This window comes from Pholcus phalangioides, unplaced genomic scaffold (genome assembly GCF_987345545.1).
Source record: "Pholcus phalangioides strain wild (caught in Gottingen) unplaced genomic scaffold, Ppha-v1.0 ptg000015l_1, whole genome shotgun sequence".
Taxonomy (NCBI): domain Eukaryota; kingdom Metazoa; phylum Arthropoda; class Arachnida; order Araneae; family Pholcidae; genus Pholcus; species Pholcus phalangioides.
In genome coordinates, this window is record NW_028301608.1 from 114,276,750 (window position 1) to 114,296,906 (window position 20,157).

General features: G+C 38.0%; 1 protein-coding gene across 1 annotated transcript in view; it reads left to right on the plus strand.

Annotated features, from left to right (window-relative positions):
* LOC149077634 (BDNF/NT-3 growth factors receptor-like) overlaps positions 1-16,599 on the plus strand; it is a 102,693-nt gene extending 86,094 nt beyond the window's left edge. Inside the window, exon 9 of the mRNA XM_089245180.1 lies at positions 12,491-16,599. Coding sequence (XP_089101306.1) covers positions 12,491-12,751 — 261 coding nt within the window. The 3' untranslated portion in view covers positions 12,752-16,599. The remainder of the gene's footprint in view (positions 1-12,490) is intronic.
* The last annotated feature ends 3,558 nt before the right edge of the window (positions 16,600-20,157 follow it).

Below are 20,157 nucleotides of genomic sequence, written 5' to 3' on the forward strand. Positions count from 1 at the left end.
TTGGCGGCGGAGACGTCTGTGATTCTGCGTCAAGGATAGACGAAGCAATGGACGTCTTGCGGACAGACCACTCTGCTGTAAACGGCGTCGAATGGTACGCGCAGACACTGGATGATGCGGTACAGACTGAATGTGCTGTGCTATGGTTCGTGATGTGGCTGAGCGATCCGTCACTGCCATACGCACAATACGCCTGTCATCACGTGAAGTGGTGCACTGAGGTGGATGCGATCGAACACGTCGGTCCGTCGTACCCTCCTGCATCCAACGATCACATATCCGCATTACAGTTGTTTGGTTTCGTCCAACACGACTACCGATTACCCTGAAAGATAATCCACAATCTCGGTAGGCCACTATCCTTCCTCTGTCGAACTCGGATACTTGGTCAAAAGATGATCGCTGTTTTCTACGAGGCATAATTGATCGTTTTTTTGAAAAAACCACAAGAAAAACACAATTGCCGTACTTCAAATCGTCGAAATCTCCAAGCCTTATATAGCGCTTTGAAGTGGCGCCACAGGCGCGCGTGATGTGCGTCTGCGCTGAAATTCTAATCATTTGCATATCTCACCTCCGCTAATGCATGTTGTAAATTTCATTTTATTTGCATGCTTCCTTCAGGGTGTTGCATTTACGGTGGCCAGCAGTGTACATAAATTTGTTTCCTTCACACATGAAATAATGGCACACAAGCGATATCTCTCTCTCTCTCTCAACTCCACTGTATACCGATAAGACTACATTTTTTTATTAGAAACAGGTTTTGTTCAAATATACAAGGTGATTATAATTTGAAGTTAAGATTTCAAAACGCTGTAAAATAACAATCACTGGTCAGAATGATTTGAAAACATGCATGAATATTCTTAAAGCAATGGAATTTTGTTGGTGAAGGAAATAAACTTGAAAATTTACCAATAAGTGGCACTGCGCTGTACTCGAGAAACACGGAGGAGGGGGGGGGGGTACTCTGGCAGAATGGAAACAATAGTCAGAGAGGACAGAATGACAATTTAATTAATATCTCAAAATTTCGTAATTCAGGGAAACACCACAAAAAAAGATGTCAAAAAATAAACACCAACGACTTGTACAAGAAATGTTTAATATGTTATTCACCGTGTCGTGCAACGAATTGGAAGTATTAGAAATGCATGTTTTTTCCACAGCAGATCAGGATGTGCAGGTAATAATGCTATAGATGTGATGTGTAATGCAGACCTTCTCAACTCAGCCATGTTCGCAATCTGACCACTGTACACAACATTCTCGAGGTGCGTCCACAGCATTACCATCTGATATGTTGTGGATAATGCAGTTTTGAGCTTCAAAATCGTAGCGGAAAACGGTGGACAACATTTGTGACTTAATTTTTGTGCTCCATGGTATCCCGTATTTACCAACGCTACCTATCGGTAAATTTTTAAAGTTTTTCCCCTTACTTTGGCAAAAACAAAATTCCCTTGCATCAGAATTATCCATGCAAAGTTCCAAGTCATTCGGACCAGGGATTCTTACTTCACAGGGTTTTGGAATCGTAACTTTAATTATAATCACCCTGTATTTCCACTAGTTCCCATTATTGCCACTCTACATTTCATCTTCAACTAGGCATCTTCAACCTCTTGCTCGCAAACGACGCAGTTCTCACTGAAACACCCAAGTGTATTCGATGCTCACATTAAATTTTAGTACTAACGCAGAGTCACATGGTCGGCACTCTCCGATCAAAAGGCCCATCAAGTTGCATTCAAGCATTATCATTATGCTGCTTTGAGTTTAGGATTATGTTACATTCACCATAAGTGTGTTCATCTTCGTATAAGGGAACAGACGGTGTAAGAGATATAAAATATAGGTTGAGAATTACATTCTACCTTAAGCTAAAGACCAGGACATCAATTTGAAAACATCTGATCCATCATATTCATGAAGGCTGGACAAATATATTAATGCTCCAGCTGAGATTCGAATCCTGATCTAACCTTGACCTTTGAAGGCCGGAAACATCCCATTTCCCATCTCGGAGAGATATTGAAGCGTGGTCCTGATATAACCAACCGAAAGTCACCAGAGTCAGCTCCAACTCTTAATTAAAATTAGATCAATTTTTATCGATGAAACATTAAATAACCACTTCACGTACAAGGTTTTGGCAAAACATTTTGACGATCTGTATTTGAAGTATCGGTGATAAATATAAAAAACTAGTTCCTTTGTTTGCATGTTGGAAATGGAAGGGGGGAAAAAGATTAGTGCAGTAACTTTTTCGTAATAAACCACATCCTTCACCCTACCCTATGTATTTGTTCTGTTTCTCTATCATATATATCTACAGGGTAATAATAATTGTTCGTCGATAGGACTATCTTTGCAACCGTTGGCTTTAGGGGTATACTTTCACTAACAAAAAGTTTTCGAATGAAATGTGGTTTCTTGAAATGGCATAATATTTCTCGAAGTGGTCGTTACATAAACAAAAAGTTTTAACGTAAAAAAATTAACTTTAAACAGTACCCATGTGCTAAAGTATGCAAAAATGTCCAATTGGTGGAATATAAAACCTGCTTTGAAAAGTCATTTGCAAAAAGTTCCATACTTTTAAATACAATATTCATCGAGATATTGAAGATAGAAAATTACAATGTTTTGGCGACTTATCGTTTTGTTGACTTGTTTCTATCCGGACTTTAAACCTTGAGAATCTTCATTTTTGAGGACTGTATACAAATGAAATGACCTCACCTATCGGTTATTTCCTAAATATTATTTTATTATGTATTTCAAATATAAATGCTTCCATGGCTTGCTGCTTCGGATATTTTCTTCCTTCTCCGTGCCTTGGATCCGCGCCTGATCACATAAGAAAAGCAAATGAAAAGATGATTGAATTATGAAGCAACTTGACTGGAAAATGCTTTATCATTAAAATTATTGATCATTTTTGTCGCACCACGGTCATTTTGTGCACACGAGGGCTAATTAGACCGGGACCTACAATTTATTGCCGAATCCGAACGGCAGGCTTGTTTTTTATACTCGTCGAGGGGTTGGTGCGCTGACCCCTCGATGGGGGACTCCCTGCGGTAGCAATTTTTTCTGCGGTCATGTTGCCGTTTCTATGTTGTCCGCCCCTGTGTCGGGAAAGCTTTCTGACAAGGGCGAAGCGGGTATCAAACTAGCGACACCTCTAAACATCCTTTGGTACTTTAGGCGAGTATCTTATCGACTATCTGGGCTACCGCGCCCTTAAAATTATTGAAGACTGAAACTATTTTACTTTTTTAGTCACAATGAAAATTATATATTTTACAGAATTTTTACACTTTGAATTTAATTTAATTTTGATCAATTTGCGCACCACCGATAAATTCTGAAAAATTCAAAGTCCAATATCTCGATAAATATTTTATTTCAAAATTTGGAGCTTTTGCAAATTATTTCCCAAAGCATGGTCGAAATTTCATTAATTGGAAGTTTCCACACACGGAAAGTGTATCTTTTTGTGACTGGAGATATACTTCTAAATTCAACGTTTGCAGAGATAGTTCCATGGACAAACACTTTGAACCACTCTGTATGGTAGAAAGATACGGTATTATGCCCCCCAACGACAGTTATATGGGAAGGAACAATAAACATTAAGGAAGAAATAAAAAAACAACTTCCATTCAAATGGTTACAATGAAGCTTCGTGATGATGAGAAAAGGGGTAAAGAAAATAGGGGAAGCCAAAAGGAATGTATTTCTTCCTCTCATTTTGAGCCGAGATATCTCGTCCCTGAGCATTTGATCATTTTTGTCACACCACGGTCATTTTCCGCCCACGGGGGACTAGGACCTACAATTTAATGCCGATTTCGAACGACAGCCTTTTTTATACTCACCGAGAGGTTCGTGCGCTACCCTTCCGTGTGGAACTCCCTGCGGTAGAAATCGTTTTCGGTGGTCATGATGTCATCGTTTGTGTTCTACCCGTGTGTCAGGGAAAGTTTCTGACAAGGACGAACCGGGTATCGAAACTCGCGACACTTCCAAACATCCTTTGGTACTTTAGGAGAGTATTTTATCGACCTGGGCTACCGCGCCCTTCTCGTCCCTGATCCTAATGAGGTCAATATCGTGGCAGACGTTTTTGAAAAATTTTCTGTAAGATTTAGTTTGAAAATTTTCCCGCTATTAGCATTCTGGTTCATCAGATTGAATTATGATAACACCCCACTTCTACGTACGATTTTATCAACAAAATCTCACTACATCTCGTCAGCTGAATCGCCGCTTCCAAAGAAATGGTCTTATTGTAAAAAAATTTAGAGTTTTTCATCCACAAAAAATTGGAGCAGCTGAGTCGGAAGTTCTCAAAGTCGATCAATTCATCGTGTTAATAGAATGAGTTCAAAGAAAGATAGTAGTTTTAATCAGCTACGTATATTTTCAATTCAATAATATTACGGTATTTCAGCCGTCGTTCAATGGAACTCGATCTTGTTTGTATAAGTTAGCACCGTTTTGACCGCGATTGCAAAATTGTTGTTGGAATCAACGAGGTTCGACGTATTTATTGCCACCCTTTAACTCTTTCAGCGCCAATATCTCGTCTGTCTGCTTTATTTGGGCAATACAGAAATATCTCGGGTTCTTAAAACTCTCTCGTGTCGGCAACTCCGAGCTCAGTTATACTGCGATGAAGTTTTTTTTACGGTCAAAAATGTTTTCTATCCCCTCTTCCAACCTGTCGATCAACTGCCAGTGGGTGGAGTCAGGTTTTGTTTAAAGTTCGACAACAGAAGTGGAGAGAAAGGATGCTTTCCTTTTTGGATACCATTAAGAGTACAGTGTCGATAAAAGAAGACAATAGATTTTTTTCTCTTCCTTGGTTTTGTTATTAACATCTTGTGTTGGAAGGATAGATAGCATTTAACAACTCACACAATCGGGAAAAAAATCTTCTTGAGAATAGGTGGCAATTTCTAGAAGGTTTGGTGATAACCTTCCACTGTCATAATGCGGATCAAGAAAATTTTAAAAGCCGCTTAAAGGGTTAAGACGCCTCTGAAAAAGCATTACTGACATTAAATAATTGTAGTATCAATGAAAATTCCATTTTTTCTAAGTCGCATTCGAAAAAAACGGGGGAAATTTGGAAAATAACAGAGATAAATGCGGGTAAACGGTTTTTCGACATTTAACGCTGTTCTTTCACGAATTTTCTCCGTTTTTCGAATTCGAATATCTCTATGAATATTGCACTTTAGAAATATGGAATTCTTTTTTGTTAGCATCAGGAGAGCATAAGGGGACCGTATAAAAATTTAGATTTTTTTTATTTTGTTACATACTGTATATTTTCACTCTCAACTTTTACAGAGTAATTTTTGAACGCTCGTTGAACATTTTTTTAAATTGTAATCATACCTCTACGACGGACGTTTGATGATGTCGTGCAAGCACTTACAGGACACCCTGTATAACTTATACATGTATACTATAACTTGTTGAACTTCTCTCTGAGACGAATCAAACTTCACCTCATATGGTGACAGCATGTCGTATATATAGCCGCAAGCTAGACTAATTTTCACTGCATGGAAAGGCAATTTTAACGCTTCAGGTTTGCGCCATTATTGCGCCATCCGAGAGAGATGAAGTTATACAAGATTAGATTCTTTTCATTGGATACATTGGATCTTCCTCTTTGAGACGAGACGAAATAGTGAACACTTTTTACGCACGTGTTGTCTGCAAGTTCTTTTGATCAATTTTTTTTTTTAATTTCGTCAGATTCTTTTTCAAACTGGCATCCCGATTTAGAAGATGTTCATACCAAAACTTACTAGAACACATATTTACAGTTCACAAATTGTTATTATATCATCACATTTACGCTGCAGTATAGCCAGGGCCTTAGCGTGCCTTCTCGGGACTCCGGGGCAGACTTTTCCTTAGGGGGGGGGGGGGGGAAGGATCCCTTGAAAGGGTTATTTTGTAAAATGAATGTAAACTTTTGTGGGGGGGGGGGCCAGGGGCAGTGCCCCAGTTGCCTGCCTGGTTACGGCCCTGAGTGTATCTGAAATATGTATGGGCACACGCTGTAAGCGTAAAATCTATCAGTTGTCTCCCATGTGGCACACATTGAAACTTCGATATAACGATACTCTGCGGGACAAGAGAAAATATTGTTGTAGAGGTGTAATATACCGTTATATCGAGAGGTATCATTTTATCACCAGTCACCGCCGAATTCGTGCTGTTATTGACATCTTTTCTGAGTTGACGTTGTTAGTGCCACCATAAAATGCATTTATAACTATTTATTTGCAGGAAAAAAATTTAATTGATTAGTTGTTGAATAAAGTTCTCGGTGAGCTGTTTCACTCTGTACATTGGTTTGCCGCATCATACTTTTATAAACTACACAGAAAACAGCTTCACACAGCAATGTCATTATCTCTTTAGGCATTCATTCATTCATTCATTCAAACCGAGCACAACTCCGGTCTATCGCCATAGGCAATTTACTACCGATTGAGTTGTGCCGGAATTATGAGTGTGTGTGTGTGTGTGTGTGTGTCCCCCAAATACCCCGGGCCACGAAAGCGACTGTATGCATTCAACTGCCTGACACCTGGCCAGCCAACAAATGTGGGTTATCTATATTTGGCAAATCAGTGATTAATCAAATCATGTATATTTGTACTGTTTGTAGGACTGCTGCTCTAAGTCTCGCCACAGAGAGCAGCAGTCCTACAAACAGTACAAATATTCAGTGACTACACATCACTCACTTCACTTCTGAGATATATATGGCAGCACTGAAAAATCATCCACAACACTAGATACGCACTCAGACTGTTAGGTACACGCACTTACACTTCCGGCACAACTCACTAGGTAGTAAATTGCCTATGGCAATAGACCTGAGTTGTGCTCGGTTTGAAAAAAAAAATCAAATCATGATCAGCGACTTCCCGCGGTAGCAATCTTTATCTGTGTGGTCGTGCAGTCGCCGTTTCTGCTGTACTCCCGCGTCAGGAAAGTTTCTGGCAAGACCGAACTGGATATCGAACTCGCAATACCGTTAAACATCCTTTGCTACTTTAAGCGAGTATGGTATCGACCTCGGCTCCTAAAAAAAATAAATATCGTTACAGAGGGATTTATCGTAGCAAAGGATATCGTTGTATAAAGAAGAAATTAACAGTGAACTATTGGCAATTCCAAACAAGATTTGGAAATATATCGTTGCAGAGGACTATATCGTTCTAACTAGTATCGTATCGTTGTGGCGATATTTCACTGTATTTCATTTAAATATCAGACCTGAAAAAAAAAAAAACATTCTTCTTACTCCTGAATTTTATCCAACCTTCTATCCGATTTTTCCTTATTCGAATTTTTCAAAAGTAGACAAAATTTAAAACTTCGTCTGCTCTGGGTCAATATTGGGAGTGCTGAGTGACACATAAAAAGACAAATAAGAAATATTCTTTATAGTAACTTTTTTAGAGAAAAAACTTAATTTTCATCTAAATTCTGACAGCGTTTCACAAATTTGTGTAATTAGCTCATATTTTTCTCAAAAAGTTCTAAATTTAAGACGTTCAAATGTCTTTTAAGTCAGTTAGGAAAGCGAAATCTCGCACTTTCAGAAATGAGAATTAAATCTTATTTTCAGAAAACATCGAAGTTCAAATTTTTTTTTTCCTAAAAAAAGGACATTTTTAAAGACTTCATTGACAAAATAACCGGAAAAATATAAGAAGTCAGTTAACTGTTCGAATCTTGAAGGATTCTATATAAAAGTCTTTGAGGAATTTTATGAACTGGCAGTTATCGAATCTCTTAGATCGAAGGAAGTTCATATTTTCTGTCGTAGGCTGAATTTTAAAATTTTGCTGCACAGAATCTGAACAGATCTTCAAATAAAAGCACAAGAATTTATCAATCTATCCACCATCTTCCAAACAATAAAAATTTATCGATCTCTAAGAATCCAAAATATATCGATCTCTAAGATTCCAAAATATATCGATCTCTAAGAATCCAAAATATATCGATCTCTAAGATTCCAAAATATATCGATCTCTAAGATTCCAAAATATATCGATCTCTAAGATTCCAAAATATATCGATCACTTTCCAAAATAAAATTTATCGATAAACTTACAAAGAGTCGACAATATAGCGATCAACCTACAGAGTCGTCAATGATCGATCAACTTCAGCAGAACTGATGAAATATTTGAAATTTATCGGCGGACTTCGGGAGGATGAAATTTACCTATGAACTTCCAAAGAAGGATGGCATATTTATCGACCAAGTTCGACAGAACTTCTCAAGAAAGTTCATATTATACGTTTCCATGCGCGACCGACATCTACAGTTCTTTCTAGGAAGGGCAAGTCTAAAGATCGATTTCTAAGGATTGTCATTTAATCGATCAACTTAAGAATTTCAGATATTTTCTTACTAAATTCTAATTATAGCCCGCAAATATTTAAACCATACAAACATACACAAATAATGACACATATTACAACTTATGTGCACTGCTTGAAAATACGTCGGAATTTCTATACCCGAAAATATTTGTTACTACTGTATGAGATTTGTAGAAGTCGCAAACTATGTGATACTGTACCATTAAAAACCTTTTGATGGAAGAGTAAACACTTAACGATTGAAATACGGACAACATAATATTTTATTAATAAATTTGAGACAGTTTCAACTTTGGCGCTTGAATCATTACCAGAAATTTGTCGCCGTTTGAAAGTGTGTTTTATCCGAGGATATTCTTCATTCCCTTTGAAGTGAGATTTTACATTTTCTGAAAGATATACTTGGATACGTATATCAATAATTATTCTGGATATACAGTGAAACCTCGCTACACACACAACACACCTGATACGACAGATTCCTCTACTACGATATTCTTTCAAATCATATTTGGGCTTGCCGATAATGTAAGTCTAAGGTAAAAAAAACAACTCCACTCGTTATACCACGATATCCTATAATTACAATAAACCCCTGTATAATGATATTTTCCAAATTTCTGAAACTGTGTGTGCTAAAAAAACCCGATATTTTATTAAATCTCGCTCAAAAATGAACTCCTATATTTTCTCTCTCTCACACAGTGTTTGTACGGGGTGATTATAATTAAAGCTCCCGTGTGTACACTGTGTAGTTTTCTCAAAAATATGTATCCGAATACAGCCAAATCTTTAGGATATCTTAATGAGACCGACCATGGGAGAGAGATTTATAAAAATAAAAAATAGTTCAATTTTCGACCACCGACCACCAGGTGAAAAAGTGGCACTTTTTAGTGAATTTTCCTATTTCCCACATGGACCATATAGCTTATATACCAAGTATCAATGGAATACGTCTACCAGAATGGGTGCTACATAGGTCTGAGTAGTTTCTGTATACTGACACTGCTCAGACGAATGTAGTACCCGTTAGTATACTGCATAGTTTCTCAAACTTAATGATTCATCGCCCCTTCCTTCAAAAAAATTTTTTCTTTTCATCGCCCAAAACTCACACTTACCCATAGGATCCTGAGTACCAAACCCAAAGCTTCGATCGCCCCATGGAACTTTCCATCTTTCCTTTTCAGGAAAAACACTGGTATACTGACACTACTCGGATCTGTGTAGCTCCCGTTATGAAGAACGTATTCCATCGAAACTTGGCATATACGCTATATGGACCATGAGAAAATGCATAATACAATGCAAAAGCACCACTTTTTCACCTGGTGGTCGAAAATTCAACTATTTTTTACTTCATAAATCTCTCTCCCATGGTCTCATTAAGATATCCTAAAAATTTGCCTATATTCGGATAAGCAATTTTTCAGAAAAAAAACTACTCAGAGTAAGGGAACTTTAATTATATGCATCCTGTACTTGGTATGTATATGAATAATTATACTCGATATACAATGAAACCTCGCTACGACATTAAATCCCTTTACAACAATATTTTTTTTCAAATCGTATTTGGACTTGCCGATAGTATAAGGATAAACTCCTCCCCATACATAACGATATACTTTACTGCGATAAATCCCTCTATAACGATAAATAATAATTCGATAAATATGATTCGATAATCCCAAAGAATTTTCGAAACTGCTAAAACGAAGAAGAAAAACCTTCTCATATCCTTTCTTCCTCACAGTGTTTGCACTTTCGAGGGTGTTTAACCCTTTTACGATCACGGACGTAATATTGCGTCCAAATGCCAGTGCAATAAATTCAAACCAAGTTCTCTGTCTCATGCAAACGGATATTTTCTGGATATTATGCCGAGGGGAAATCGGAAAGAAAAGTCGTCTGGTCTCCGCCGGGACAAGAACCGGGCAAGCATGCTACCATGTACACCACTGGAGACCCTGCCTTTTTCATTTCACGCATTTTCTGGGGGGGGGTGCCATTTGTTGAAGTCAAGAGAGGTCGCTAATGCCTCTACTCGTGCCTCTAGTGGGGGATATGGCAGCATGCTTGCCCGGTTTGCAATAGAGCCTGGGTTCGAGTCCCGGAGAAGACCAGATAAGCTTTCCTTCCGACTTCACCTCGGCATAATATCCAGAAAATATCTGTTTCCTTGATACGAGTATCTTGGGCTGAGCTAAAAGCCGTCTATAAAAAAAAAGGTTCTCTGTTTTTTCTTTTCTCTCTCTTCACCATCGCGAAGCTTTATGGAAACCCTTTTAACTGAGTTGCTTTTTCTTCCCCTCCTTTCTTTCTATACTCCTGTTAATGATTTTTTTCGACACATATAATGTATCTTTCTACTATATGCATTCAAGTGAGAAAAAGAACACGTAGGGTGAGGGTGAAAAATAGACTAAAATACTTTCTTTTCAATTACTTACCAGTTTTCGTTTTTTTTGAGGATGTTTATAATAACATGGGACTGCACTATCTACCAATTGAAAGTTTTAGTCTCCCCCCCTTCGCGTACAAGCTGTTAGCGATGAATTTGAATGATCCGTATTAGACGTGTAGGCGATAAATAAGGTAGCCTTGTTCGTACGATAAAAAAGGGGAAGAAAGGGAAAGAAAGAAAGAAAAAGCAATACGGGTGGAGAAGAACAGGTGGTAGAAAATTAGATCAGAGAATTACAGAACGATAGGAGATGTACAGCACCTTGCTTTTTCGCCCTCACTTAGGTGTTCTCTTTCTCACTTCCATGTACAATATATATAATAGAAGGATTTGTTCTGAGAAAGATACATTATATGTGTGTGGGGGGGGGGGAATAAATGCTATGGAGAACAAGGAGGGGAGGGAAGCTTAGGAGAGCAGAGAAGGGGGAAACACACACAACTTTGTTTTCACAGGGTTATAATAAAGCTTTGCGACGAGGAAAAAAAAGGGGGGTTAAGAAACAGTCAGTTGAACTGAATTTATTCCACTGGCATTAGGACAGAGTATTACGTTCCTGATCGTAAAAGGTTTAATGCCATGAAGCTACTTTTGTGTACCAATCAAAATTGTTGTGTAGCAACCCACTTTACAGTGTGGCAAAAAAAAACTAAATGAATTTTATTAATATACTAATCAAACTACTACCTCTCGATATAACGATATAACCCCCCTCTACAACGATATTTTTTCTTCGTCGACAGAATACCGTTTTATTCAAGTTTTGTAGCGAAAGAGGGAAGCCGATGTCGTTATGAATATATTGAGACCGAACATAACAAAATATTTATTAGACGTTACGACGCAAAAAAATATCGATGATACATGGAAAAATACTGAGCGAGATGTCACTGCAGTGTCTTCTTTTTATTTATATAAGGCTTCTATGCAGCTTGACAGCAGATTGGCACAATAGACAAATCAGCATACAACTGACAGAAATTCAAGCAACAAATAACAGAACAGCATGCAACAAATAACAGAACAGCACGCAACAAATGACACAACAGCACGCAAAACAAATGACAGAACAGCATATTCCAATTGACAAATCATGTAACAATATATTGAACAGTCCTTAACAGTTTAAAAGGCTAGATGTGACAGTAACAGAGCATCATGCAACCCCAATAAACTAGCATGAAATCATGCACACAAACATCATGCTCCCAATAACCAAGCATAATGTAATAAATGAAATAGGTGGCAAGAAATAGACACATAGCATACAACAATTGACATAAGCGCATATAATAGACAAAACAAAAAGGGGGAGTAAAATCCTGGAGGAAGAGAAAAAAAAAACCGCGACACAACACACACCAAATATTAGAAACGCTGCTGCGCCAGCCTCATGGCTCGGTGAAAAAATGCTCGCTCGATTATACAGGCGAATTGGCTCACAGGGCCGGAACATGCTTTGCGCAATAATATAAGTCGGATCCCCCATAGTTTCATTGTGTTTGATATTTTTCACAGAGATGTGTTTGATCTGCATTCATTGTTCTAAATGTGTCATAATTTTGATTATTGCAGGTTGTGAAACTGATTCTTCAAGGAATTCTGCTGTCTCCTCCGGAAATCTGCCCCACGTTCATTTACAACGTGATGGCCGGCTGCTGGAAGACTGACCCACGGCACAGACTATTATTCCCAGAGATATACGACATGATCGCCCCAAACTGTCCGGACAGAACGACGACGACGTCGCAGCGAAACATGAACTTATCGTCGCATCACGATGACATCGCAGATCGTGACAACTATCTAACTACAACAGCCGTGACTAGTCTTTAGTCGGCAATTTTATACATGTTCCGCAAAATGTGATAAATCGGCTATTACGCATAATCACAAATTGTTTCTATAAAATTGATAAATGTGTATCACCTTTTTATCGCAAATTATGCATGATAACCACAAGCGTCGTTGGTACATCTGATAGATGCCAATAAATTTATTGCTACCGGTGAGAGTTCATTGTATCGGAGTACCTTAAAAAAATTTGTTAAATTAGAGTTCCTTAAATTGAGGTGCTATCCATCAAATATGAGTTATTTCGGCGATATTCGGAAATATTCCTTAAATAAGAGTTCATTATATCCGGTGCAAACTCTGGCTCACAAGTACGTTCATCTAAATAATAAATCTTATAACGGCAATAGGACCGATTTTTTTTTCATTTATACCAATACAAAATGGCGATTATGCATAATAACCAGAAAATTTGATTAATTTAGTACGATTTATCATGTTTACCCACGATGCTGGGATATTATGTTATAGTCACTGGTAAATGCGATTAATTCAAGAAAAATCATCAAAATTACCAAAATGGTCAGTGATTATGCGTAATGACCGGATTTATCACATTTACCGAACGTATATAAGTTTTAATCCTTGGGTTTTTCTTTTTTTCTAGAGCTTTTGTCGAAAACATAATGAAAATGTGTGTTTACGAGCTTCTGTTGAAAGAAATTATCTTTATTGTAAAATAATTGTTATTGAATGTGTGATTGTTGTACTGTTTGTTGTATATCCATCCGTGCTATGTATTCTTATACTTCATCACTACGATGCCATATTAACATGTTATTTATTACAGTTTTTCTTTTACTCTACACAAACTAACTGGGAAAAATGATAATGCGTTCTGTCGGACATGATTCGCATTAGACGGTAAGGCCGGCCGTCCCCTGGAAGCGACTTGAAGCGATAAACAAGTTGCGTGGAGACGTTCGTTTCGCAGATCTCATTGCACGGAGAGTGCGGGAATATCGTCCATAAGCAGCGATCTTCAGCTAGTGATTTCCGACTGCAATAACAAACGATAAAAATGTCCGATACGAATGGGATCTATCTTGCCGTATCCGAGCAGGCGCAGTAAGGTTGTTTACTTTTTCGCACTATTTGCTCCGTTTTTTTTCCCGACCTTCGTCTCTCTCTCTCTCTCTCTCTCGTTGATGGTTTCCACCGCCAATGAAAGTTGCCCCTCCCCTGAAAGATAGTCCAAATTACCCATTTGAAGCACAAAAATCCTCCAATATATCGTGTAAACCCTGCATGTGCCCTCTCCACTTGTTAGTCCGAGATATGTAGGAAACTCGTCATTTGTGTAGAGATGAGGATTTCTCTAAAGAAAATTCGTATTACCTCTACTGGGACTCGAACCACAGCTCTCTCACAATCCGGGCTAATGTACTACCACTGCTCTATAGAAGAAATGGGAAAAACACAGTTCCAGAACACTTAAGCGATCCGTGGCACATTTAGAAATTCCTTCAGTGACAATTGACACAGTTTCAGAGCGCTTAAACTACCCCCAGAGCGGCTCTACATCACTCAAGTTACCCCCGGCATATTCCCAGATTACTTACGTGATTCGCGGCATAATTACGGATAACTTGAATGATGCCTAGCACCGTTCGAGAGTACTTAAGCGGCCCAAACACACATTTCTAGATCACTTGAAGGATCCACGAAGCATTTAGAAATCACTAAATTAGCTCTCTAGGAGACATCAGTAGGTGCATTGTTAGTTCAGATGCCCACAAACCACAGTTCATGATGTCATTAAGAATATTTTATATTTTTATGAAGGGTGGTTGATGACGTAAGCATCATCGAAACCCTCTCACTCCCCCCCCCCCCTTGCCATCAAAAGTCTGCAAATCAGAAACCCCGTCCCTCCATCCATGCTGACGTAATAGCTGAATGACCCATATAGCATAGAGGTAGCGTACTGTTCCGGATTCCAAGAGGGATGAGATTCGAGTGAGATAGAGTGTGAGTAGAGGCAAATGTGAATTTATTACCAGGAATCATCATCTCTATACCCAAAAAAAAAATTCCTACATATCTAGTACAAGCCCTGCCATTTACGAAAAACACAAATTTCGTTTATATCTAAAGAAAATTTTTTAATAAATGCGGGATTATTCTCAAGAAAATTCTTAAAGATTTTAAGGAGAAAATATCACGTGGTTTTTTTTGTGATTCATTCCGTTCAATGGGAAAGAAATCACAAGAATTTCGTAAACTCGGAATGTCTATTCAGTCGAATCCGAAATTTCAAACTGATTCCACAAAAATTACGGTCACCATAGAGTCTTAATCGAATTCCTTCGGATTCAATAGCTGCAGCGTCACTCGATGCTAACGAGGAATTCCGCAGTCAAAAATAATTGGAAGTTTGCGCAACATCCTGCATACTCCCGGGTAAAATTCATAAATCCAATGTTTACGTATATAATTCCAGAACAGCGTCGAACGGGGATCGAAAATAAACCGATCCGTATAGCGTAATGCCTCTAAGAAGAAACTTAACAACTTTGGCAGCCAATTTCGATACCCGGGTACATTATTTACTTGCAAAGTTTCCACCGAACTCCGTGGGAATTCGTCACGTGTATTATCTCCTGAGGCGTATGCACCAAATGCGATATTTTACGGGACATCACGTGAGAGAAATACTACTTGGTCCGTCGTGGGCAGTAAATCGATCCACGCCCACATGTGTAAACAACGTAACAAACATTCCGGAATGTCACGAGGCCATCCCGATTACATGTCTGCGTAAAACGATGGAAAATCAATCTTTTCCCTCACCCTTTTGTTTGGCGTCAAATTAATCTCCGAGAAGTTCTTTGCACACTAAACACAAATTTTGATGAAGTTTCGGCAATTCTTCATAGTTTCAAAACTCTTATTTCTGAACAAAACCGGAGTCAAGTAACAGGATAGAACCTTCCAACCACGTGATAACAAATACAACACCACAACAGGAAAAATGTCCAACGAGGTGGTTGAGTAAAATTTGTCATAACAAATATGGATGTCATATACTTCAAAATAACAGCAACCTAAAAATGCAATTACAAAAACTAGAAACAGTATGCATGCATGATAATATTATGCAATGCCCATAAAGAATACTTATGGTTGTCTTATTCTAAGTATGGATAGCTTCTCGATTTACCCAAAAAAATCTATCGTATTTCTTTTTAAACGTGTCAATCGTGTTAGTATTTAATACCTCCGGGGGCTAAGCACGGCTATGGGCTAAGCCTCGGAAAAGCGGAAGAATGACTTTAAGAGAACGCGAAGACACATTTTTGAAAATAAAACCGAGCATTTTTTTCGCTTTTTCAACCACCGCTGAACAATGTTCAGAAAACCTGAGCCATTCGTCAAATGAGAATTCCCAAATCGGTGACCCTAGTTGCATCCGGGATAGTGGCACCATTCAATTCGTGAGAGAAATATGGGTTGTTCGAGCCAGAATGAGCGACCATGCATCCGTCAACGCTAAACTTCATGCCCCATTCATTTGCTGTTATTCCAATCCTGTTCAAATGGGTCTGGAGCAACTCCCTGTTGCTTTGATTCCCGACTACCCCCAGTAGTTTCACGTCATCTGCGAATTTGCTAACAATCCCATCGATACCCTGATCGAGTTTATCGATAAAAAGTGAAAATGATAACAGAATTTATTTGAACATCATTTCCCTCTGATTATGAGCACACGTTTAACCATATGATATTCTGATATTTTTCAGGTCAACTTTTCATATACATAAGATATTCATTTATTACGAAAATGTATAAAAATGTCCGATTTCTTTCTTGATAATGCAACAGATATTTTGTATTATAATATAATTTGTTAACGTGTATATGTATATATTATTATCATCATCTGCGTATGTATGTAACATATATATATGATATGAGTATTTATGTACCTGTGCTTATATGTACAATATATATACTATTATATTTGCATGTTGTCGAAGACGTCGTGTGCGTTGTAATAATGTGGAAAAAAAAACTTGTCAAAAGAGTTGAAATGTTTATTCTTGTTCGCAATTAATCAATAAACCTCTGTTTGATTGTATTTGTGTTTCGCAGGTGCTGTTTCATTCTATCTTGATACAGTGAAACTTGTGTAGAACGATACTGTCTATAACAATAAACTTGCCTATAACGATATTTTCTTCGGTCACGGCGTAATTCCTATTCTATAAGAAATGCTCAAACTGTCTGCAACGATTACTTGTATAATAACATTATTTTTTCTCTAGTTCCCTACATTATCGTTATAGACAAGTTTTACTGTATTCGCTCTCGAGTATGCTCCAAAAGGTTGAAAAGCGACCAATTTTCCTAAAGGTCTGGTAACTAAATTTGAAGACGATCATGTTGCGTCCATGTGATGGTCGCCTCTGTAAACAGCCATGCTTTCAAGGGATGTATAGTACAGTATTACTCCCGACTATTGTCATTTCGCATCGACAACGTCGTCCTTAAAAAGATGGGTTTTTTTTCAAAAATTAGTCAAAATTAGACGCAGGAGCAAATCTCGACGATTGTTATCATCTCGTTCTTAAAATGTAAACCCGTGGCATATGTCAGCTATAGGGGCCATTCAAGTAGCCAGCATCGATGGGCGGGAAGTTGTTTTGGATTTGCTTACTTTTGATGGAAAAGGGGGGAAGTTGACTGTGACGCTTACGTCATCCATCACCCTTTATAAAAAGTATGAAATATTTTTAATGGCACCTTTACAAGGAACGTGAAAAACGAGGAAAGCCTTTCCTTTGTTTCTGGGCACTGGAACTAACATCGCCCCCTCAAAGTTTAACATTAGTCCTCAAAAGACCTCCTTCTCTAGTAGACTGCTCAGTTCTCATCAGACGCATACTTCCCATATCCCGTCTCACTTATAATAGGGGGGGGGGGGGTTCGACAAAATAGTTTTATGTCCACTCAGCGCGTCACATGCGTTGTTCTTGAGTGATTTGCTATATAAATATGGATACATGGTTCTTCGAACGAAATGTAGGGGGGGGGGGGGGTTCACCGATTGTGTGCGTAGTGATTGAGGGGCGGGGGGGGGGGTATGTCTACCTTCGCCTACCCAGCCGCGATATGTATATTCTCGGAAGGCACTAACAATCAGAGGCGAACTCAGCATCGAGGGACGCAACAAGCCCAACACGTTTGGGAGGATCATAAGGTGCTCATCCCCTCCCACGCGTACGTTTCTCATATGCGTTAGGAGGTAGATGGACAGAGCTGACGAAATTTTGCTGACAAGGATGGGAGGGTCAAAAAGTTTCTCTGATTTTTGCTAATGTTGGTGGGGGGGGGAATGAATTGGTCACACACAAAAAAGGCTAAAAATCTGCCGACATAATACTTGAATAACCCTATAATGCGGATCAGGAAAATTTTAAAACCGCTTAATAGGTAAATACATTATTCTTACGTTTTTTAGAACTTTATGAAAAATGCATCAATCAAGTGATTTTTCTGTTTTTACATCCGATGTTTTTGTAAAATGATAAAACATTAAAGAATATAGCAGTCTATTTCGACAGAGGAAAAAGTACTGCTGTTTTAATCATTGAATACGGCCATTAATTATTCAGTGAAAGGGTTATTGAAGTGCTCATTTTTCAGTGTGCCTGCTAAAGGTGCTAAGGGACAATTATTGGCTTATTAGAAAAGTGCATTACAAAAAAAAGCAACTCGAGATAACGAGAATATCGCGTTTAAAAAATGAAGAAAGACCTGTCAGAGTAAAAGGTCAAGGAAGAGTTTAGCCCGAACATAATTTCCGTAGTATGTATGTATGTATCGGTTGCCTTTGTCGAAAATAGAAATTGATGGATGATCTTTTCTACTCTGCTCGTATCTTTCAGAGAGAAATATAGAGAGTGTGTTGTCGAGGGAAATTAATAAGATAGCCACCATATACACGTGGGTGTCGTCCAGTCCGAGTTTGATGTATCGATCTTCAAAGAAGTTGTAGGAAGTTGCCCGGAAACCCCGTCAGATTGGTTGTGGGCATTGTTCGAAGCGTGTTTGACGATGAATAATTCGAACATTTTGGAAATCTAAGTACAACAATATTTTCTACCAGTCTATGTGTTCTGCCAAATGTGATAAATGCGGTTGTTATACATATTTACCGAGCATTTTGTGGCAAGTTCGATAAATTTCCCTAGATTTATCACTTTTACCAGCGATTACGCATAGTACTCAAGTGCCGTTGGTAAATTTAATAAATGCTAAAAAAATTATCGCTTTTACCGGAGATTACGCGTGAAGCTCAAGCGTCTTTGGTAAATACGATGAATCTTACTAAATTTATCACTTTTGCCGGTTTTTCACATAATCGGCCATTTCGTATTGGTAAGTATGATAAATCGGTTCCATTGTCGTGATAAGATTTAGATGACCGTACTAATGAGTCAAAGTCTGAAGCGGATACAATGAATTCTGATATTTGACTAATTTTTACAGACATTCTAGAATCATATTGACGATAACAGTAATCTCGCATTTGATAAATTTTATGATCTTACTCTGTTATAATGAACTGTTATTCGACAAATTTTACAATCATACCCCGATATAACGAACTCTCATTTAATTGATTTGGAGATTTTTTTACAAATTTATGTGCGTGTACAATCAGACCTCAATATAACAAACTCCTATTTGACGAATTCTACAATCGGACTTCGATATAACGGATATCAAATTCACCAAATACATTAATGTAATATGAATGAAAACCAGTAAAAGTGATTAATTTTAGGTATTTATAAAATTAACCAGGTACGCTTGGGTAGTATGTACACATATATGTTAAATGCGAGTAACAGTGACAAATTTATCAAACTTACCAAGATGATTGGGAAGTACGTATACTAACCGGTTATGTGTAAACCAATTTATCACATTTACCGTAACATATACACTATATAAGGAAGTCCAAGAATATACATATTGTTACGAAAATTATATAAAGTTCTTATTTATCATTTATTACGTCATTTTTCGCTGTAAATAGTCATTATCTTATGGCAAATGAGAGCCGATTTCCCCGTTAAAAACTCTCGCAGCAAAGAGCAACAGGCCTGCAACAGCATACTTTTCAATCATTACACATCATGCATAGTTAGAAAAATTGATGGCAGATGGCAGCACTGCACAAAACAAACATTACACAGCAACAAACTTCACGGAAGGTCCATTACACGAACACAAACATTCCAGTTCAGCACAGGAATATGGACTTCGGTGCATAGTGTTTGCATAGGTGCATGTCTGGTTTAGTAGTCATTGTCTTATGTAAAAATGAAAATTTACGCATACCTATGTAACTATCAACAAATTGGCAAACAAACTTA